Here is a 22,680-nt window from a genome sequence, read left to right as displayed (position 1 = left end):
CTGAATACAATTGCAATTAAACTCTCAACGAAAGTATAGTATTTGTATGCAGCATTTTTTTACTGTATTTACCCAGCAACTACAATTTAAGCGCTATCGATCTTGATGGAAGAGCGACTTGTAAATTTTAATTGTTAATTACGTTATGTTTTATGTTATGTAAATTGACAGATCATGAAATTACAGTAAAAGGGGTCAGAGAAAATGCAAAAAAGACTTTTAACATCAAGATAAGCCATCAAAAGACTCTCCCAGAAGAGGTGTCAATAATGCTCTAAGGTCATGTCTGAATCGTCAGCTATGTACAGCTCTCACTAAGGCTGGATTACCAATTTATTAGTATTTGAAATTTAGCACATTCTTAGCTACACCCTTAACAAAAGCTGTAGTTGTAGCTGTAGCCTGCCAATACAGGACCATCAATGGCATTTATCTGTATTTTTGTTTGTTTTTTTAAAATAGTTAATACGACTTCTTTTTCTAGCTGTAAAATTAGATTGTGTAAATCTAGTTTTATCGTTATAACTGTATTTTTTAGCGTTTTGTTTTGAAGCTTTTATCATGTTTAAACCAGTAAATTTGCCATTTTTATTTTTGTATTGGACAACAAATCAATTTAAATATCAATTAATATCTGATACAAAATGTGTTGCCTGAACGATATAACTAACAAAATATTTGATGTCAAATTTTACTTGCTTACTGTACTTCAAGAAGACCAAAATGTTAATGTCAGACGACTGACATAATGTAAACATTCTTTCATGCTCAGAGAGTTCATGCACTGTACATACTTGAACTTGCCATACCCGATACTTTATCAATCCAGCAGTCTTCGTAGGAATGCATCACATAATCACAAACAAACTCCATCAATTCTCTAGTTGAATCTTTTTTCAATCAATCATTGTAAAGCAACAACATGCACATATAAAGGAAAATGTTTTAAATTTATTTGAATGCATTTAATTGTGCCTTGATAAATAAACTTGTACATGTACGCTACCAAAATCTAATCTCCAACCAACACCTACATTTGTACCTTTATGCTTTAACAATTATTTACCCCAACAGACGAGACCCTTAGGTAAATTGCTCTATGGGTAAACATACTGCCCAAATCCTTTTATATCCTTCAATTAAAATTGTCATTTTAAACCTAAAGTGCCCAAATCCTTCTACACCCTGAACTACTTTTGTAAATGCCTACAATGTATTAGCCCAAATCGGTCTAAATCCTTTTATGACAGAAGTGCTGGAGTCAAATTTGTGATTTACTTTAGGTGCTCTGGCACTGGGGTCCCTGGTTTACACGTTTAATATGTTTTGATCAATTATAGTGTTTGTGTTTTTTCTTTGTTGTTGTTGTTGTTGTTTTTTTGCTCAAAGCCCTCAGAATCCTGCACTAAGGCAATGAGGGTATTGAAGGATTTGGAAAAACAAACACAAGACCCTAGAGTATGTCCTCTTATCCCACTTTAACACAATCTGGGTCACAAGAAAGTAGTGGAAAACTTATAACACATTTTGCATGACATCGATGCAAAAAAAAAGGATAAAACTCCCAATATCTAAAGACTAACTCCAAACGCGAAATGAGATTTTTTATTTCTCATCAATTATTACATTTTATACAGAAATATTTCAATGAATGTTTTCTACTATCATCATCATTAGACCCTGTCCGTTTTATGTAAATCTGTGATTAAAAAAAAAAAAGAATCGTTCAAATTCTTCAACGTTCCTTTAACACTATCTATCTAATCTTATCCCTTTACAAGCATCCGTAGGTTATTCATTACCAACATGTCACCACCGGCCTCTGACACATCACCTCGCCTACACTCTGTAAAGAGCATTTTATTTTAAAACCATGGTGACAAATTAAATTGCCCTCCTTTTGGAGAGCACAGCCTTTTTGCTCCTTCCTTCATCTTAAAATAAATGTCAGGAGAATTTGATGACTACAGCAGAGTCCTTCCTGTTTTGTCTCTAGCAGGCAGATGTGTATGTTTCCTCTTTACTTCTTGTTTGAAAACTACGTTACTTCAGAGTGAAATAGGTTTATAAAAGGCAATTTTTTTATTGCAATGCAACGTCAAGCAAATAAAATTGCTTACCGTTTAGCACAGGCCTGATACTTCACGGAGGCAACGGAGGCGATTGCCTCCGTTGCCCCTTGTCATTGCCTTGGTGCCCTTGAAATGCTCCAATAGAAATTTACAATTTCCTCATAGGGTGCCCTTTGTCAAAGAGAAAATGCCTTGGTGCCCTTGCCCTTTCAAAAACGAAGCATACAGCCCTGTTAGCAGCTCTATGAAATGGGGCCCTGGTGATTCTGAGCAGCATAAAGTGGGATCGAGTCCCAGTCGTGACATTTTTGTCCTTCAGCGAGACATTTTAAACCATTAGCCTAATTGCTAAATAGTGTGTACATCCTTTAGATGGGACATTTGTATGTAAAGCCCTTGGTCCTGTGTGATGTGTAGAATGCATGTAAAATTCAACCTAGTGCACTTATCATAAAGGAAAGGGGTTCGTCCCGGTGTTCATGGTTTGATTGGCTAAAGCTCTCATGTGTACTTCAAAAACAGAGCTCTACATACATTGTACCTTGCATTGCATGAAAAAAAACGTGCAACAAGTTTTAGCGCTGATACAACATGTATATTCTAGGCCACTTACTCCAAAAAGCATTCTGTCGTCATACAAATTTGGAGTTTACAATGCTATGAAGAGAAGTCCTGGAACTCATACAGAAAAAATCTGGAGACATTTTAACTGATCTAGATCTCCACACATACTCTGAAGGCTTTAGTTTGTTGTGGTTATCGTTACCGTTATCTGAACCACTTTGAAAGTATTCTAAGATAATCTCATTCTGCCTTGAACAAAATTGATAAAGAAAAGAACACGGTTGTAAGGTAAGAGGAAAAATCCTCTTTCATTCTTACTAATCCCAGCTGAGCTTTCTGTAAATAAAAAAAAAACAATTTAGACCAAGTAACCTTACATGCTTTCTCCTTGATGCAGACATGATATCTGGCCATTTGAAAAAAAATATAAAAAAATTCTGGTTTTTCCCAAGTCAAGTGCAAACAAATCAGAAATCAGACTAAAGTAGGAAGAATATTGAACTGATTGATTGATGAAAACAGTATCGCATACATCAGAAAATATTTCACAAAATGGTCATGGGGTACTGCAGTATGAAATGGCTACTTTAGTTTAAAGGCAGTGGACACTATTGGTAATTGTCAAAGACTTGCCTTCACAGTTGGTGTATCTCAACATATGCATAAAATAACAAACCTGTGAAAATTTGAGCTCAATCGGTCATCAAAGTTGCAAGATAATAATGAAAGAAGAAAAAACCCTTGTCACCCAAAGTTGTGTGCATTAAGATGTTTGATTTCGAGACCTCAAGTTCTAAATCTGAGGTCTCGAAATCAAATTCGTGGAAAATTACTTCTTTCTCGAAAACTATGGCACTTCAGAGGGAGCCGTTTCTCACAATGTTTTATACCACCAACCTCTCCCCATTACTCGTCACCAATAAAGGTTTTATGCCAATAATTATTTTGAGTAATTACCAATAGTGTCCACTGCCTTTAAGGCAAAAGGCATAACACAGGCTAAAGCAGTGAACTGCCAAGAACTACAAGGACTGTCAACATTTATTCATTCTAAAGATCCCTAAATTACAAATACTCAGCTGACCTACATTACATAATAAAGGTACCCCATGTACATGTATTAGCCTTTTATATTGTGATGCACCAAGGTGCGTATCTAGCAAACACAATCCTTGTATTAAAATGGAATTGGGATAATTGCAGACAAATAAATGGCCCAAAACTTTGACTACTGCAGGACCTGAGCCACTGACGACCTCCAGATTAACATGCCGGAGCTCTAGCCCCATTGTACTGTATCTAAAATAGATCGTATCTAAGTTCTAATGCTATTTGTGCTTCTAAGGCTACTACAGTACATGAATATCAGGGAGAATTAAAAGGCAATGGACACTATTGGTAAATACTCAAAATAATTATTAGCATAAAACCTGAATGGGTAACTAGTAATAGGGAGAGGTCGATAGTACAAAACCTTGCAAGAAACGGCTCCCTCTGAAGTGGTGTAGTTTTTGAGAAAGAAGTAATTTTCCACGAATTTGATTTCGAGACCTCAAGTTCTAGACTTGAGGTCTTGAAATCAAGCATCTGAAAGTACACAACTTTGTGTGACAAGGGTGTTTTTTTTCTTTCATAGTTATCTCGCAACTCCGATGACCAATCAAGCTCAAATTTTCACAGGTTTGTGATTCCATGTACATGTTGAGATACACAAAGTGAGAAGACTGGATTTTGACTACTACCATTCGTATCGTGTGCGCATCATTATAGTACAACACGTGTATGTCAATTTACTTGTGAGAAGACGATAGGATAAAGGACAGAGATACTCGTGTTAGTCTAAAATATGTAGATAAAACAAGGCCCTGTACATGGTACTGTACTAGCGTTTAAAAATCACATTTGAAAAATGCATCATTGCAATAACAGCTTCATGTACTTCATCAGATTGGGAGGTTGAGAGGATGAGTAGACCCCCCTATTTTACTGGGTGGGCAGGAATTTAAAGGGTACTTCATAGGGACTTGATAACACTCCCAAATAATGTAATCATTGCAAGGTCAATAAATTTGTCTAAACAGTATAGGTACCTGGAATGGTTTGATGTTGATAACAAAACCACACTCCAAAGTCCAAGCCCTGAGCCTAAATTTCATATAGGGAACTCAGCCTGCGCTTGACATTTTAAAGGATTTGGGTACTTTTTCAAAATGTCCATAGATTTACATTAAACTTACAGGGTTTGAAGATAATGATAGTGGAAAGCTTCCCTTCAAATTTTACTCACTGAGGTGCTGTAGTTTTTGAGAAATGAGTAAAACAATGTCATGAAAATACGTTTGTAAATTATTATATTACTATCATTTTCGTCTCATGAGACAAAAATTATTTTCATGACATTGTTTTACTCATTTCCCAAAAACTACATGTATAGCACCTCAGCACGTAATATTTTCAGGGAAGCTTTCTACTATCATTATCTTCAAACTGTGTAAGTTTAGTGTAAATCTGTGGACATTGTGTTTTTTGTCCTACAAAAGAAAAATACATAGACCCTTTAAACATACGTTTTAAAAGATGACTACTTGAGAAGAATCTGCTTTAACATCTCTTGTTCTGCATAAAGCTCCATTGTTTTAGTCTTGAATACTGGGCGACTAGTGCCATAGTTGTGACTATTAAAGGCAGTGGGAGAGGTTGATGGTATAAAACATTGTGAGAAACGACTCCCTCTGAAGTGCCATAGTTTTCGAGAAAGAAGTAATTTTCCACAAATTTGATTTCGAGACCTCAAGTTTAGAACTTGAGGTCTTGAAATCAACTGTCCAAACGCACACAACTTCGTGTGACAAGGGTATTTTTTTCTTTCATTATTATCTCGCAAGTTCGATGACCGATTGAGCTCAAATTTTCACAGGTTTGTTAGTTTAGGCATATGTTGAGATACACCAACTGTGAAGGCTAGTCTTTGACAGTTACCAACAGTGTCGTGTCCACTGCCTTTAAATAAATTAAGGACAACAACCCTTGATGAAGTCCCATGCTAGATGTTGACATTTTAACAGACCAGTGAAAAGCCTGGCGGCCCAGCTATACATGAGAAGCTAGCTGGACTTGCTGGCTAGTTGCTGGAAAAGTTAAAGGGAAGGTACACTATTGGTAATTGTCAAAGACCAGTGTTCTCACTTGGTGTATCTCAACACATGCATAACATAACAAACCTGTGAAAATTTGAGCTCAATTGGTCATCGGAGTTGGGAGAAAATGATGAAAGAAAAAACACCCTTGTTGGACAAATTTGTGTGCTTTCAGATAGAAATAAAAGACTTCTAGCTATAAAGTCTTTTATTATTTAAGTGAGAAATTACCCCTATTTCAAAATCTATGCTACTTCAGAGGGAGCTGTTTCTCAAAAAGTTTATCAACAGCTCTCCAATGCTTGTTACCAAGTCAGTTTTTAAGTTAATACTGGTTTTGACTAATTACCAAACGTGTACCTTCCCTTTAAGGGCAAACCCCAGGCCGGTTTGCTTAGTTTTTTTTACAGTGCAAGGGCACCAAGGCATTTTCTCCTTGGTAAAAGACACCCTATGAGAAAATTGCAAATTTGAACTGGAGCAGTTCAAGGGCATCAAGGCAATGACCAGGGGGCATGGGGGCAAACGCCTTCGTTGCCTTCGCGAAGTATCAGGCCTGAAACCCTGTACCAACCATACGTGAAATAAAGTAAATGCCCACTTAGCCATTTTATATGTATATTGTACTACATTGTACATTTATAAGGTACAAAAATGTGTCATTCATTCAATAAACAAAAGTTATTGTCTTAGTACAGCCTAGTTCCTTCCTCCATGGTACAGTCACACATGCCTCAATTTTTTAACCTGTAACCTCCCCCCCCCCCCACATCCTGAGAATGACACAAACTGTACCCTCACAAATGTGTCATGGACAAACCACTGCTGCCAAATACAAGGTACTGTAGTGTACCATGAAGGACCAGCCCCTATGACTGTGTGTAGCCTAGATTAAATACAATTTCATATCCATCTGAACATCACTAAACCTTGAATTTGACGGTTTGTGTGTGAAAAAGCCACCTGTGAGAGTTCAATCATAATACAGTGTGTACTGTTGGTTACAAGTCTGGTGAAGCACTTTTCACTTCTCACCAGTTATGGACCGTTCCGGCTTTCCACTAAGCTCCGCCCACCACGCACGTGAGCAAGACACGTGTACGAACACTCCCAATGACATTCTGCCGCGCGTGCCAAACATACACGCACGCATGACCGAGTTTGTCCGACCACAATCATTGCTATGATTGGTCAAATGGGTGAACGCGCACAGTTTGATTGATAGGCCGGATCGGTCCATTAGTGCAGGGAGTACATATGTACCGTAGCCTGTAAGTTTACATACACAGCAATAAACTAAAATCTTCACCAAAATAAAATGAACCTGTCAAATATGAACTACAAACTGTACCTCCCAACCTCCATCATAACAAGTTAAATTAAAAGTTGATGTTTGGAAAAAATCTTCACCACAAATCTCATATTTCACAACTTTCAAGGTCCAGTAACTTGATTGTGTATTTGTTGTTTACATGTACATTTTGATTAGGAATAACTTTTGTCATCATCTGTGATACAACATGCTTGTCTTTTAAAGGCAATACATGATCTTTGTACCAGTGAAGGGTACATTCTGGTTGCATGGAAACTGCAAGGGGTTGGATCATACCGTCTATATGATCATACTATGTACATGTACAACCGTACATGTATGTCACTACAGTGGTTAAAATGATTAGTTTTTTCCAAGAGTCTTCAAATTCATACTACAAATTTATTATTGACATACTATACGTACAGTCTGCATTTGTCATGAAAAAGTAAAATCTTCAATTTTAGAAGGCAAAACCACAAAATTTGAGTTGAATCTGCACAAACACACACTTGGGTACAAATAATAAAGGTTTTTCAGTGGATTAAACACACAAAACAAGCAGACAGGTGTTTGATAATCCAAACTGGTGTTGTAGGCCTAACAACCCTTCACATCACCTTTTTAGGCCTATAGCTCTATGGTCTCACTGAAAACATGGAGGTAGAAAGCAAGCACTTCTGATTACTTCTTTGATGTACCGAACTTTTGACCGAGGACTGGTACATATTTGTTCACTATTTTTGTTTACATCACAAACGAGAATTTAGTTTCTAAAGAATAATTCATCAATCTAGGTCAGGTCAATGCAATCTGGTTGAGTCATGCATTCATAATCCCAGGTACCTAGAATACATGGGAAGAGTGAGTCACATACAAACTGTATCATGGAGCAACAAACTTACTAGTTTATTGCTCCATGACTAGTGTATGGACATCAGATACCAAACCAAACCCCAAACGAAGTATGGGTTTCAGGCTATATTACCTTCATCAGGATTTGTTTAAATACAATTTAGCTGGTCTTGTGTAACACAAGTGTTGACTCTGTTTATCAGAGCTGTGTGTGTTTGTATTTTCATTTGTTAAATATTTTCCATATGTTTTACCCGAGCTATTCTTGCTTCACCAAAATTTAAGTTAGTTATTCTGATAAAAAGGTCCTTTTAAAAGGTTTAACCAAGCAGAATGAAATGCCTTGTTCATTGAGAACACAGAGTGTTGTGAATGTAGGTAATGGGCGTCAGACTTTAAATATAATAATAATTCAAAATTTAGTCTGCGTCCTTTGCATAAAAAAAATCAAAGCGCAACTAGCGTTGGCCTTATTTAAAATAAAGTGGTCATGGCCTTTATTAAACCTTATGAATATGTATCCAATATGCATATTATTAGCATAAATATAAACAAGGAATTTTTCCCTAGAGTTGCAAAGGTCTTTGAGAAATGTTACATGATCATATGTGACCATCCACCACCAATAGGCTGTAAAGTTGCACTTGTACATTGCAGAGCCTATTAAATTGTTTGGGTTTTCAAGAAATCTTTGAGAAATCTGAATAAAAAAGTAGGTGGCCTTGAGAAATCATAACTTCGTCAAGAAAAGTCTGATTTAAATGTGGATGGTATCATTTTGAAGCTGATTACACACTCTCTCCAAAAATGCATTGAGCCCATAACAGTAAAAGTGTCAACTTTACAGCCCATTGGTGGTGGATGGTCACATATTACACCTATATTGCAGGAACATCACTGGCTACCCATTCGACAACGAATTCAATTCAAAATTCTACTTATTGCATTTAAATCCCAGTTTGGCTTGACTCCGTCTTATATTGCAAATCTCCTTGTACCTTATGCCCCCTCTCGCACTCTTCGTTCTTCTGCTAAGTCCCTTTTAACTATTCCTAGAACTTCCTCATCATATGGCGATCGTTCCTTTTCCGCTTGTGCTCCTAAACTTTGGGCGCTGTAGTTCTCTTCCATTGTTTAAAAACTTGCTTAAAACTCATTTATTTAAATCCTCTTACACTTAGCTCGTTACATGTCTTGACAGTAGATTATTCATTGTATAATTTTGTATTATGTTCTACATTTCTTTTTTGTTGTATGTATTGTTTTTTGTTCTGCGCCTCGGAATAGGGTCTTGTACACTAGATAGATGGCGCATTATAAATGCATTTTTATTATTATTATTATGTGGTCCAAAAAATGCATGTAGACTCAGTGCCACTACACATTCTACCATGCCTTAGAAGTGCACAGAACTCAAGTTGGCTTCCCCTCTAGGAATGAAATTCCAAGGGATGTAATTTGATACAGTTTTGTGTCAACATTTCATGTGTCAACTGTAATCTTTATCACAGAAATCTGAAACATGTGCCTGTAGGTTACAGTAGCTCTACATGTTGTTGTGGAGGTAAGCTACCATGAGGCAACAGCTTGCTCCTTAAGCCGTGTTCGCACTGGACTTAATTTGGGCAAACTAACCGAGCCAATGGGTAACTTACCCATTTTAAGTCCAGTGCGAACAGCCTGGGTAGTTTTCCTGACAGGTAACTTACCCACGCCGCGCGGTTAGTTTAACCGAGCCAAAGGTGCCCAGGAAGATTGATCGAGTGCCTAGGAAGATTGACCGAGTCAGTTTAACCGAGCCAGAAAGTCCAGTGCGGACGCGACGTCTCGGTTAAATCTTCCTGACCCGAGGAAGCTGACATGTTTTGTCATGGAAGAATAAGATTTTCGTGATTATCGAACTATTCAATGTAGCACAAATCAGGAATGCAACTCGTAAGCTGAAAAACGCTGAATAATTTTCCCGTACACGTTCGAGAAATGACCCGTTCAGAAGTTGCGATCAAAAGTTTCAATATGCATTGATTTGTACAGCATTAATAGGCAAATGCAGTCAACAACCGCTAGATCGCGTGTACTAAAGCTAGCCGATTATTGGTCCCTATATGTCTCTATGCACAACACAATTACAACGGAGCCAGGCCGTGCAGAAAATAGTGTAGAAGGTATTCCTAGCCGAGTAATGGGCCCTCTGTGTTGGCGCATGCCTCATTGGCAGGCGGCGTTGTTTTCCAAGTTGTAAAAATACAAAAGAGGAGCGGTGAATTTGATATCGAATCGTTTGGATTAACAATATTATTTGCGAAAGATCGAGCCGAAAACCAAAAAGTGCGGTCAAAGGTTACGCCTGGAGCCAGCTCGGTTAGTTTACCCATGGTCTCGGTAAGTTTACCCGAGTCAAATAAATCCAAGTGCGGACGGTGGGAACGTTAACCCGTCGGAATTTTACCCAGCGTCATGGTTAAGTTACCCAAAATATTAATCCAGTGTGCGTGAACATGGCTATAGTCAGCAGGATAATCATGCTTGACTGCTTCAATTATAAGCAATAGGAACACTGGTTGTTTTTCTAGCCTGGCTGTGCAACAACTTTTCATTAGACTGTGTGTAACATCTTGCTCTATGGTCACATCAGTTGCAATGGTTAGTACAGTGGCATATGGATCCTGGAGGGTTTCCCTTATTGATCAATGATATTAAATAGATGAGAGAAACTTACCTGTGCATAAGTTTTTTCGATTGCTGCTCTTTGTTTACAGAAATCCCTGCAACCAAAACAAAATGATAAAACATTGTAAAAGCAATTAGAGTGGCAACGAACTTAGAATGAGAGGGACATGTGCTATGAACAGAACTGCCATCTCGGATTGTACTTAATATAGGGACGGGCTAGAAGTGGTGCAGCCGAGACTCATTTTGAATACATCGTGAATACAGAGATTTTCCATTTGTAGCATGTTTATCCCGTCACAGACAAACCCAACTCATTACCAGAAATTTCCTAAGAATGTCCGGCTTAAACTAAAGCTGAGAAAATAGAAATAGCTGTTGCAAACAACTTACCAACCAAATGGACCGAGGGTATAAATGCAAAAAAAATGTTAATGGCCTGACGTTTCGACCCTAGATACATTACTTTCCATCCTGACCAAACCAGCTGTTTTGAGAACTAGTTTAGTGTGACCGAGCCTTTAATATTAAGTCAGACTTAATTTCAAAATCTTCAAATAAAAACCTCACCTTATTTCTTCCAATAAGTCAGACTCCTGTTGATGTTTGGCATGTAAATTAGAAAGTTGTTCAGTGTGTGTGACTCGCAGTTCTTGGCCAAGTTTCACCTTAGTTAAAAGAAAAATGGTAAAGAGAGATTATTCATCATCATCATCATCTTCGGAAAAGTTTCTGTATCACAATACCACTTTTTCTTTCGATGTGATATAATATAGGGAAAGTATCTAATTTACCTCAATGAGATAGGCCTATCCCTTTTTGTAATGAATGAAAAAGTGGTGGTGTGATACGGAGAGTTATCCACATCTTCCTACATGACGGTCCTACTACTTGCTGTCAACTTGCCGACTTGCCAACAACTCGCCGTCAAATCACTTTCGTGCCGTCAACTCATTAAATTTACTTGAAAGATTTATAAATGGGGCACGGAAGTGTTAAGTCTGGGCTACACTACAAATTTCTCATGGATTTCGGTTAAGTTTCATTCACAAACACGACTTTGTGTTGGAAAAAAAGTGCCAATCATTGACATCTTGGGCCAAGACTAATCCATACGAAAAAGCAAGATGGCGGCCGATGGTTTTGCTGCTTCGAGATAATTTTTTCACAAGAAAAAAACCTCATTTTTGATTCCGAAATATGACCTAAAACTTACGCGAATTCTCTTTTAGCTGATACGTCACCGTTCTATAATTATTTTGTGGATTTAAAATGTATATTGGAGGAGTTGACGGCGAGTTGACGGCACAATTGAGTTGACGGCGAGTTGACGGCAAGTAGTTAGGACCTCTACATGATTACATGTATACTGTGCAGAAACCTCCTCTGGACACACACATTGCATTGGTTGGAGCATTGGAGGACCGGTTGGAGTGCAGAATAGCAAGTGCAGACAAAACTCAAGGCACACAAAAAAATAATTGTTCTTTACTCTTAACAAAAAGATTATTCGCCTTGCCCTTGGCCTTTTATATAATTTAGCATTTTACATCATCATGATCAAGGGATGTTTATTTCCCCATTGACCATTCACATGCTGCTACTCACACTGTGTGGAAGGGGCCGAGCACTGACCGCCGTACCCTTCCGTTTAACCTCGGCTGCTCAGCACAGCTGAGTTTCAGTCAGGCAGGTGTTTACTTTTTTAAACGGATACTTTTTGTTTTGTACGGCAAGCCATGTATGTACGGGTGGATACGATACTTTTTGAAAACATTAAAAAATGTAAACAATGACAAGTTATGATTTATGATACACACTTACATCGAAGCACAATAGTAAAACTTACCTTTCTTGGCGGTGGCTGCATATTTTCAGCTTTTAATGACATTCCAGACGGAGCGAAAAGAGACACCGACTAAAAAAATCACTTTCTGCTGTGCATCGCCATCTTGAATTTACGTTGAATTCCCACACACACAGTTTGCACAAGCCAAGCGCAATCTCAACTCGCGCAAATCATATTCCAGCTATATTCGGAGATTCCTATATTCCTTTCGTACAATCAAGTGTTAAACGATAGCCGATCAACAAATTAATAGCGTGTTCTTGAGTTTTTGTGAATAAGAAGTGAACAATTGTTGGGAAAAAGTTGACTCAACAGATCGAAGTGGGGGATCCGGCAACGAACGTCCGTGTCCTTTCTTTTCTATTGTCTACGTCTGTTTCATGTCTACTTTTGTTTGTTTTACTTTAGAGAGCTAAAAACGTTTACTATTATTTGCGCGAGAGGGCGCTATTTCATATTAGTAGACGACAAACTTCTTCGTGTACACCATAAGCTCCATGGTGTACGCTAAAACAAATATAAAGCCCAAACTCATGATTACATAATGATTATAATTGATGAAAATACTAATAATGCTTCTATCCATTTGAAGTAAAGAATAGTAAACTTTCCCTTATTGCTGTTTTCCTCTACCGGGTATGAGGAAAACACCTTCATGTGATTTGCTATTGTCATTGACTTTTAAAACATCTTGTATTTAATTTCAATATTAAATTAAAAGCTTTTTTGGTTTTGCAAGATAATGAAAAAAGTTTGTATTGATGTAAGTCACCTTACTGGTAATTTTTTAACAGAAATTATTTCTCTATAATTAACTAGTGCCCCTTATGGTCTATAGGACTACCATCATTTGGGCAGGTGTGGAAGGAGATTCTGTCCCCCGGTGATTCGGTCCACCCATATGGCAAAACTATGTACAAACTTCTTCTGATAGCACCTTTTTAAAATCATCCTCCTCAGCCCAGGTTAACTTCCCAGTGGTGGACAGAACTCCCTGGGACAGGCAGTTTAGAAACCAGTTGCAACAATAATTAGCGAAGGACACAGTATAATGTGACTTTAAAGCCATTGGACACTTTCGGTAAACAGTATTGTCCAAGAGACCCACACTTCGTGTATCACAACTTTTATATAAAATAATAAACCTGTGAAAATTTACGCTTAATCGGTCATCGGAGTCGGGAGAAAATAACAGGAAAACCCATACCTTGTATCCGCACGTTTCGCCGTGTCATGGACATTTGTTCAAAATAAATCCGTAAATCTCGTTATTGAGAATTGATAATTGTTTTAATGTTTTCTCAAAAAGTAAAGCAATTCATGGAACAATATTTCAAGAGAAGTCTTTCACCATTACCTTCTATAAACCCTGTAAGTTATTTGTAAATCTGTGAACTTTTATTTTTTTTTCTGTTCCGAAAGTGTCCGCAATAAAACTAAAATCCTTCATTATAGCAACATTTGAGTAATAATTTTATCAATAATTACAAAACTCCCCCCGAAATGAAATGAATTTGTCGCGACAGAAACAATTATTAAGAACCACAATGAAATGCATGGTTGTTTTTGTTTGTTTTAATTCCTTCTTCAAGATGTTACAAGTAGCAATATGGTTTAAACATTATAAAATAAAGGTGTTCCAGTGAAATATTAAATAATATTGATTTTGTGTACAAGCACAATTTGATAAACATTTTAAGTCATTGCCTTTTAAAATGTTGGAAATGGGGCATTGGCGATAATAGTTTTGTAACCAGGGTGATACATATGCCTGGAATTTCACGGAGGCCACTGTTGCCCTGGTGTCTTTAAAAAGTTTCCCATAGAATTTTCCAATGAAAGTACCCACTTCAAAATAAAAATGGCCTTGCCACGCCCTCCCCCCCCCCAGAATGGTTTTCAGGTTTTATACAAAACCCTATTGCATGTCATTTTTTTGAACGTTTTAAAATATCTCATTCTTTCTTGGTTTTAATTGCTACTTTACATATAAAAAGCATACTTTACATGTACTCTAAAGACACTGAACACTACTGTTTTTGTACTTTATCTTTTAATTTTGCTGTTTTCTTAATTATCTTGTCAATGATAATGTCAGTAAATTTTGGGTTTTGAAATGGTCCATATCAGGAAAAGAGGCCACAAAAGAAACAATCTCTCTATAGAATGTGCTACCTGTAGAGAATTGGTGTCGTAAAACCTTGATATATCTGAACTACATATAGAGGAAAGTAAATTCAACAATTTTTGCCTAAAATATTGTGAACAAATACTTTTTCAAAATAACAAAAAATACTTATCCATTTTAAAAGTCAGAAACTGTGAGTTGGAGATGAATTTATAAAAATAAATTTCCTTTAAAGATTCTCATATTTTTGTTTATAATATCAATCTTTTGACAAAATGATAAAATATTGTACTATCTTTATAACTGATACATACTTATCATTATTAATCTACAAAATGCCTTCTGATTCCCATGTTCCTTCAAATCAAGTATATTGAACTCTCCCCTTGATTAAAGGTAGGTTCTGAGATTAGTTAATACTCTAAAACATAAAAACTTATTTGGTAAGAAGCACTGAAAAGTGTTTGAGATAGAATTTCCTTCACATTAAAATTGCTCACACAAAACATTTGAAACTGAGAATCGATTCATGCATGAATTGATTCCAAGATTTCTTAGGGTTTAATGAAAATTTCTGTGGTATCCGTTCATGAATGCTATGGCTACAAGTGCAGATGGAATTGTGTACTCGCTGTCACCTAATTAAATGTGGATGTTCCTTTCACTTAGCGAACTAAAATGGTTGACCATTTTGTGGAGTCAGAAATAATTTGACTGCACAAATTAGAGCGTTGTGTACAGTTCTCGCCGTATAAAGGCAGTGGACACTATTGGTAATTACTCAAAATATTTATTAGCATAAAACCTTTCTTGGTGACGAGTAATTGGGAGAGGTTGACAGTATAAAACATTGTGAGAAACGGCTCCCTCTGAAGTGACATAGTTTTCGAGAAAGAAGTAATTTTCCACGAATTTGATTTCGAGACCTCAGGTTTAGAACTTGAAGTCTCGAAATCAACCATATCTAAACGCACACAACTTCGCGTGACAAATGGGTGGTTTTTTCTTTTATTATTATCTCCCAAGTTCGATGACCGATTGAGCTCAAATTTTCACAGGTTTGTTATTTTATGCATATGTTGAGATACACCAACTGTGAAGGCTAGTCTTTGACAATTACCAATAGTGTCCACTGCTTTTAAACAAAGACATTCCTCAAACTTTCTCAACTTCGTAGCTGATCAAAATTTTACAATAAGATTGATGTAATATATATTTGGTTTGCCGTAACACTACCGTGTATCTACTTGCCAGGTAGAGTTTGTTCTTAGAGAACTGTCTTCTTGCTCTATTCTACTACCGCAGAGTAGATGTTCAGGGGTTCGGGAGACTTCTCAGTTCTGAAAAGAACTCTCCTGCTTTTTAACTATTACCCGGGCGGATGGTATAGAAAATAGGCTGGGACTACTACTTTAGCTTATAGGATTGTGATTAACTGCACTACCGCGGAGTCAGTTCTTAAACTGGTCGCAACGTTTCGACTAGCTTGCTCTAGTCATCGTCAGGGGACTGAATAATGTAACCACCAAGATTGATGTAACCATTTAACTTTATTTAATAAGAATTTCGGTAGCATCAATAAAACCTCTCTTGAATTCCTCCTCGGAGAAACGCCCGACCGAAGCTCTAGCATTCCTTTGGATCTCCATCTGCTCCTCGTCACTCATTCTAAGGATCTTTTCAAAGGCATCAGCGTAGCTCATCACATCGTCAGCAAGGAACCCCGTGGGTTTGCCATCAGAGTCAATGACAATGTCCATCATTGGTCCTCCTGAGTTGTGTGCCACGATAACTGTACCTGCTGCCATGCACTCAACCACACCTGTACAGAAAACAATTAGAAAATATGGCTTTGTTTGCTATCCATGTCAAATAAGCTGAATTTGTGTTGCTACGACCGTATCCTAGTTATAAACCAAACATTTGCCCCAGATTCTTCCGAGACAAAAGCCCTGTGGTGTTGTGGCCCTGCTTCTCCATATCACTCTGAGACTTATTTACACTTCTTCACCTACATTTTGATATGGCTTCTCTTGACTCAGAACAACAACAAGAATTGTTTTCAATGAATTGAGACAATGGTACAGACCCATAGAGATTCGAAGAAGGCACACTCATCTTCTTTTCGCTGACAATGGGGTGTACACGCTTTATTCGGTCAAAATAAATATGGAGGTGGAAAATAAAAAATTTTGATAGACTAGGGGGCCTTTCTCAAACCTTGGCTTGGGCTCTGGCTTATACTTAGGCCCCCCGCGCTGCGTTACACATTGGAAACGCAGCCTGCGTATTGCACGCGGTAGTTTGAACATCAGCAGACAGAGCCTGGAGCCTAATCCGGATCTGAGAAAGGCCCCAAGGGTGGATTTCACATGGAGTTAAGACTAGTCTTATCTCGAGTTAGGACAAGTTTCTCCTCCTAACTTAGGACTAGCCTTAAAGGCAGTGGACACTGTTAATTACTCAAAATAATTGTTAGCATAAAACCTTACTTGGTAACAAGTAATGGGGAGAGGTTGGTAGTATAAAACATTGCGAGAAACGGCTCCCCCTGAAGTGGAGTAGTTTTCGCGAAAGAAGTAATTTTCCACGAATTTGATTTCGAGACCTCAGATTTAGAATTTGCGGTCTCGAAATCAAGCATCTGAAAAGCACACAACTCCGTGTGACAAGGGTGCTTCCATTATTATCTCGCAACTTCGATGACCGACTGAGCTCAAATTTTCATACGTTTGTTATTTTATGCGTATGTTGAGATACAGCAAGTGAGAAGACTAGTCTTTGACAATTACCAATAGTGTCCACTGTCTTTAAGTTTTTAATATCTCCAAGGACTAGTCCCAAGTTCTTTGTAAACCGACCCCAGCAATCATTGGTTTCTTTGCAACGACAATACCTACCAATGCCAAAGTGTTCATTCCACATGGTATGTAGCCCAATGGTGGCAGCAGACAAGTGCTCTTTGAGATCTTCGAATGAGATGTTCAGCAAAAAGTCCACATTGGCGCGTATTTTGTGGTCCTCGCAAAGTTCCCGCAACGCATCCACACGGTCTGAATCATCTTTATTCCGACAGCTCCCAATGAGTTCAAGTTTCAAATTTTGCCTCTCTTCCATCGGGAGCCGTTTTAAGAGCTCAAAGAATGCTTCTACTTGTAATGGGTGGTTTTTCTCAGGACGGAACTGAGCTATGGAAACAATCACCTGTTTCTTCTTTCCAGCTTTTGAGACCAAAGGTTTTTTTAGGAAGGCGTCTGTATCACAGGGTGGATACACTATGCTTGTTAGAGCTGGTATCTTCCAGATGCATTGGATGTGACCGTTTGTCCATGATGAGTTGACCATCACGGCATCACTGCGTGCGCCCATAATTCCATATAGGTATGCAAACATATGGTAGTAGATCACCTTCAAGAAACTAAGGACACGACTTCTGGCAACAAAACCTGGGTTGTTGTACGTGGCTGTGCGCTGGGTCACCCTGGTCAGCATATCAGTGCTGATGGTGGGATAGTGAACATAACAGCCAACCTTACATAGACCGAGATACTTGAAGAGCGGCAATGTAAAGGCATAACCCATGGAGTCAATGTATACATCAGGTACACAGTTCATTAAAGCTTCCCATCCAAGTATCATAGACCCGAGGCTCTGCCCAAGAAGAGTGAAGTAGGGGTATGTCGATGCCTCAACAAGGTGGCGCTTTTTCAGGAACACAAATTCCACAGGTTTAGTGATGCTGATGTTGAAGCGTTGCTTTGCTTTTTGTATAATTTCTTCACCTCTTATGTCACTGTCACCGGTATACACCACACACTTCACAAAGGAATATCTAGAAGAAAAGTCAAATTAATGTGTTAACAATTGCAGTTAATTTCAGAAGGTTGGTAAGAATGACTAGTTAATAATAATAATTATCAGGTTTTATAAAGCGCTTTTCACACCTAAAAAGGGCGTCTCAAAGTGCTTCCAACATTATCACCCCTGGTCACTGGGCCATTTAAGACATTCTTTAAACCATCTCAGCTCCCTGTGGAGTATACAGCCGTGTGCAACAAATATGCGTTACTCGGCTTAATCAATCACAAGAACCATCTCTGCACTCACAGGTACCCATTTGCCCCAGGGTGGAGAGACGCAATTCTAGTCAAGTGTCTTGCTCAGGGACACGAGTCACGACCGTGCTCTGCTGAACAGAAGCCCCACAGCTTCAGTTCAGTACTCTTATCCGCTCGGCCACGACACCCTACAACACCCTAATTACATTAAAAAAATATGCTTTCGTAGCAACAACTACTTTTTCATGCGATGAAAGGGACAAGCCAAGCCAAGCCACACAGATTGATGTAGTGTTTTAAAAAGTAAACAGTATACAATTTCAATATCCTAATGCTGAATTTCAAAACAAAAATTAATCCCTTCATCAAAAATTACATTTTTTAAATATTTTTTTTAAGTAAACTAGGTTAACAAAGATTGTAAGACCTATTGTTTTAAAAACCTATCTGGACAATGCTTAGTATGTCCTGTGTATAACTCATTATAGTTTTGTCCATCACCCCCCTGGGTTCAGCACAATTTTCACAATAAGGTGAATTGAATTGCTTTCAGATGTCTATATAAGGCTTCAGGTCTGAAGTTTATTTATATGTGAGTGAGAAATTACCTCTTTCTCAAAACTTTCTTACTTCAGAGGGAGACGTTTCTCACTATGTTTTAAACTTTCAAAAGCTCTCCATAGTCAAGACCAAGTAAGTTTTAATGCTAAAATTTACTTTAAGTAGTTACCCATAGTGTCCAGTGCTTGTAAGTACAGGTTCAAATATTTTTTTAAAGCTTGTGGTTCCTTCATTCAGGGAAGAAACATCAAATCAGGCATGCCGCATGCTAAACAGGGCCCAATATTACAGAGCTGCTTTCAAAGCAGAAAAAGTATCAAAGTGCAAACAGAATTTTTGCTTACCAGAATAAGTTACAACCCAAAACATGTAGCGTGTACAATTTGTGACTGGCTGGTGTCCTGCTCAACTCTGTTTAGCACAAAATGTTTTTAAAAGCAATGTTTTTTGCTTTTAAAAGCAGCTCTGTGAGTTTGGCCCTGGACCCAATTCCATGGAGCTGTTTTAAAGCACAAAAAGTAGCTGAGCACAACAAAATGTTGCTTACCAGAATAAGGTTACCAGCTGAGCTACCATGTAGTTACAGGTACAGTTTATGACTGATATCCTGCTCATTTCTGATTAGCAATATTCTTGCTTAAATGCAGCTCAATGAAATTGGGCCCTGGTTGGAGCTCATCACCTAGGGTTGGGAGAGATTTGTCAATGTTTAATACCTGTCTTGCAGAGCAGCAATAGCACACCATAAAACCCTCTCGCCACCACCTCCGGCATTACAGTACGGATGGAAAAAACCCACCACAATTGGCTGTTGTCCATCACTGCCTGGCTCCCTCAGGTGGCCAAACTGGAGTCTCCCTTGGTGCTGGACTCTCCGCCTCAAGAAGTAGAAGAGTAAGATCCCCAGGGGGAGGAACGGCAATAACACAAACAGCATTGGTGTAAGTAGACCTAGCATACACCTATTGAATGGTATGGAAAAGAAAACGACAATTATATATCAACAAGCCTATCATTGCACGTTTTCATTGTTTGGCATCAAAGATGTTACCTTTTTGGTAAATTATAACTTTCCATATCCTGCTGCCACCACCACTATTTCACTCATTTTAACAAAAAGGGATATCTCATAGTTGCGATAATCGTAACCCTCCATCCTCCCTACGGTCGGAGACCGGAGGGTTACGACACAAGACTGATATTATCGGTGTAACTAGCAGTTTTGACCAGTTTTTGCCAGACTCGTGATCAGATTCGTCCTTTTTTTCCACTTTCCAAAATCATGACAGACATTCTAAACACATGGAGTTGATCTTTATTGTATGACAACGTCATCTGGAACCCTTAAAACAACATCATGAAAATATTTGGCAGAAAAAACGACAAAAACTTACCAAAAGACTGACCGAATATATCCATAATCCATAGCGGGACCAACTAGTGATTTTGAACGTCGCACTTGCTTGGCAACAACCAATCAGCGTGACCCAACCATCGATGTCGTATGCGTATCGGCCATTCCAGCTTGCAAACTCACCGCCTGTGTGTGTAAGCACTGATCCCCCGCACCGAGTGCGCAGCATGCAGGCATGTACATGTACATGTACATGTACTGTATGAACATCGTGCGTGCACAAACTATACAGCTCGTAAGTACCGTGTGCTGCTCCATACCCCCACATGGCCAAACAAACCCTGACGTTGTGTGTGTGTGTGCAAGTGTACACAATACATGTACATGTACATGCCTGCATGCTGCGCACTCGGTGCGGGGGATCGGTGCTTACACACACAGTGCGGTGAGTTTGCAAGCTGGAATGGCCGATACGCATACGACATCGATGGTTGGGTCACGCTGATTGGTTGTTGCCAAGCAAGTGCGACATCAAAATCACTAGTTGGTCCCGCTATGGATTATGGATATATTCGGTCAGTCTTTTGGTAAGTTTTTGTCGTTTTTTCTGCCAAATATTTTCATGATGTAGTTTTAAGGGTTCCAGATGACGTTGTCATACAATAAAGATCAACTCCATGTGTTTAGAATGTCTGTCATGATTTTGGAAAGTGGAAAAAAAGGACGAATCTGATCACGAGTCTGGCAAAAACTGGTCAAAACTGCTAGTTACACCGATAATATCAGTCTTGTGTCGTAACCCTCCGGTCTCCGACCGTCGGGAGGATGGAGGGTTACGATTATCGCAACTAGATATCTCATTGAGGTAAATTAGATACCATATTACATTCCGTATCTTGCTCCATCCCACAAAGTACTTCTACCTAGAATCTATATAGCCCACCTTGTTGAGCTGTTATTGGCTCCGCTTTTAACATCGGTCTCATCACTGGAGTGTCACCATATTACAGCCCACCTTCGATACATGTCTTAAACGCTAAGTTTTCAAAGGTCGCAAAATGCGAGGTAGTTTGAATGCAAATTTCTCCCATTTAAAAAAGTCCAATACTACTCCAACATACCTCATTTTATTCCTTACATTTGTGGAATTACTATGCACATCACCACAGGCCTTACTATACTAAATGATGACTTCATCCAGATGTGATGATTTGAAAATTGGTCCAAAAAAACGTGTACAAAAATTACATTTAACGTGACATGATATTGGGCGCCGCCATGTTTTAATGATTCTACTGAAATTTTGACATTATCGGTCATTGCTCCATGGTCATCTAGATGACCGATAATGTCGACATTTCAAAAAAGGAACTAGCGCCCCAGTCACTGACACTGGGTCTAGAAAAGCGCACTGAGTGACTGACCTGCTGACGAAAAAGAATGCAAAATTGCTACAGGATACGGTAATTTGTCCACAACATGAATGAGAGAACATAGAATACTATCCTAGAGAACATACATACCTCACAAATGTTTGAGCAGACATTATCCGTCGAATTGCATCATGCTAAAACTACCGGGAAATCACATTCTTCCAAGTTCCAGTCCACACGTCGTATTGACCTTGTCGACTCGCGTGCGTACGTGGTTCTGTTTGAAGTTACATTCGAGCGCATTCTCTACATTTGCTCAATCTTGGTGATAGCATCGAGAGTTTTTACTAAACATATAGCTCAATTAGCGCAACAGCGAGATTGAACAGCGCAATCTCGAGATTGGGAGCAGGCGTGCCAGGCAGCTCTTCCGGCCTTGTTTTGATGTCACAATATTTTGGCCCGCGCCCTCTCGCGGTGAGAGGGCTCAATTTCATAGAGTTGTATAATGCTAAGCAAAATAAAATATGCTAACCAGAATTAGGTTACCTGTCAAAAAAACCCACATGTAATTAACATGGTACAGTTTGTGACTAGTATCCATGGGCTCAATTGGATAAAGCTTGTGAGCACAAAAACTTGCTAAACCTAGAAAAGTATGAATTTGCTAAGCTGGGATTTTTCAACAGTTATTGTTTTCTGTTTGTAAAATTGTTTCTTGAGTTGTTGTTTTTATGGGTTTTATTT

At 38.5% G+C, this 22,680-nt stretch overlaps 2 protein-coding genes across 2 annotated transcripts in view; both read right to left on the bottom strand.

Annotated features, from left to right (window-relative positions):
- The window catches only part of LOC117306337 (F-BAR and double SH3 domains protein 2-like), a gene marked incomplete at its 3' end in the record, with an annotated part of 32,780 nt that extends 19,978 nt beyond the window's left edge, over nucleotides 1–12,802 (bottom strand). The window contains 3 exon segments of the mRNA XM_033790939.1: nucleotides 10,660–10,705; nucleotides 11,181–11,278; nucleotides 12,460–12,802. Of these exon segments, the coding sequence (XP_033646830.1) occupies nucleotides 10,660–10,705; nucleotides 11,181–11,278; nucleotides 12,460–12,501 (186 nt within the window).
- Nucleotides 12,803–16,022: 3,220 nt separating this feature from the next.
- LOC117306331 (GDP-Man:Man(3)GlcNAc(2)-PP-Dol alpha-1,2-mannosyltransferase-like) lies at nucleotides 16,023–22,193 on the bottom strand. The gene is made up of 4 exons (XM_033790934.1): nucleotides 22,084–22,193; nucleotides 19,923–20,168; nucleotides 17,488–18,419; nucleotides 16,023–16,409 (listed from the first exon to the last, which is right to left on the bottom strand). Exons 1-4 carry the CDS (start codon nucleotides 22,104–22,106, stop codon nucleotides 16,138–16,140), a joined length of 1,473 nt encoding a protein of 490 aa, XP_033646825.1. The 5' UTR covers nucleotides 22,107–22,193; the 3' UTR covers nucleotides 16,023–16,137.
- Nucleotides 22,194–22,680: the final 487 nt, after the last annotated feature.

The sequence above is a fragment of the Asterias rubens genome, unplaced genomic scaffold (genome assembly GCF_902459465.1).
Source record: "Asterias rubens unplaced genomic scaffold, eAstRub1.3, whole genome shotgun sequence".
NCBI classification, from domain to species: domain Eukaryota; kingdom Metazoa; phylum Echinodermata; class Asteroidea; order Forcipulatida; family Asteriidae; genus Asterias; species Asterias rubens.
The sequence above is the reverse complement of the archived record's forward strand: the minus strand, read 5'-3'. Positions and strand labels throughout refer to the sequence as shown.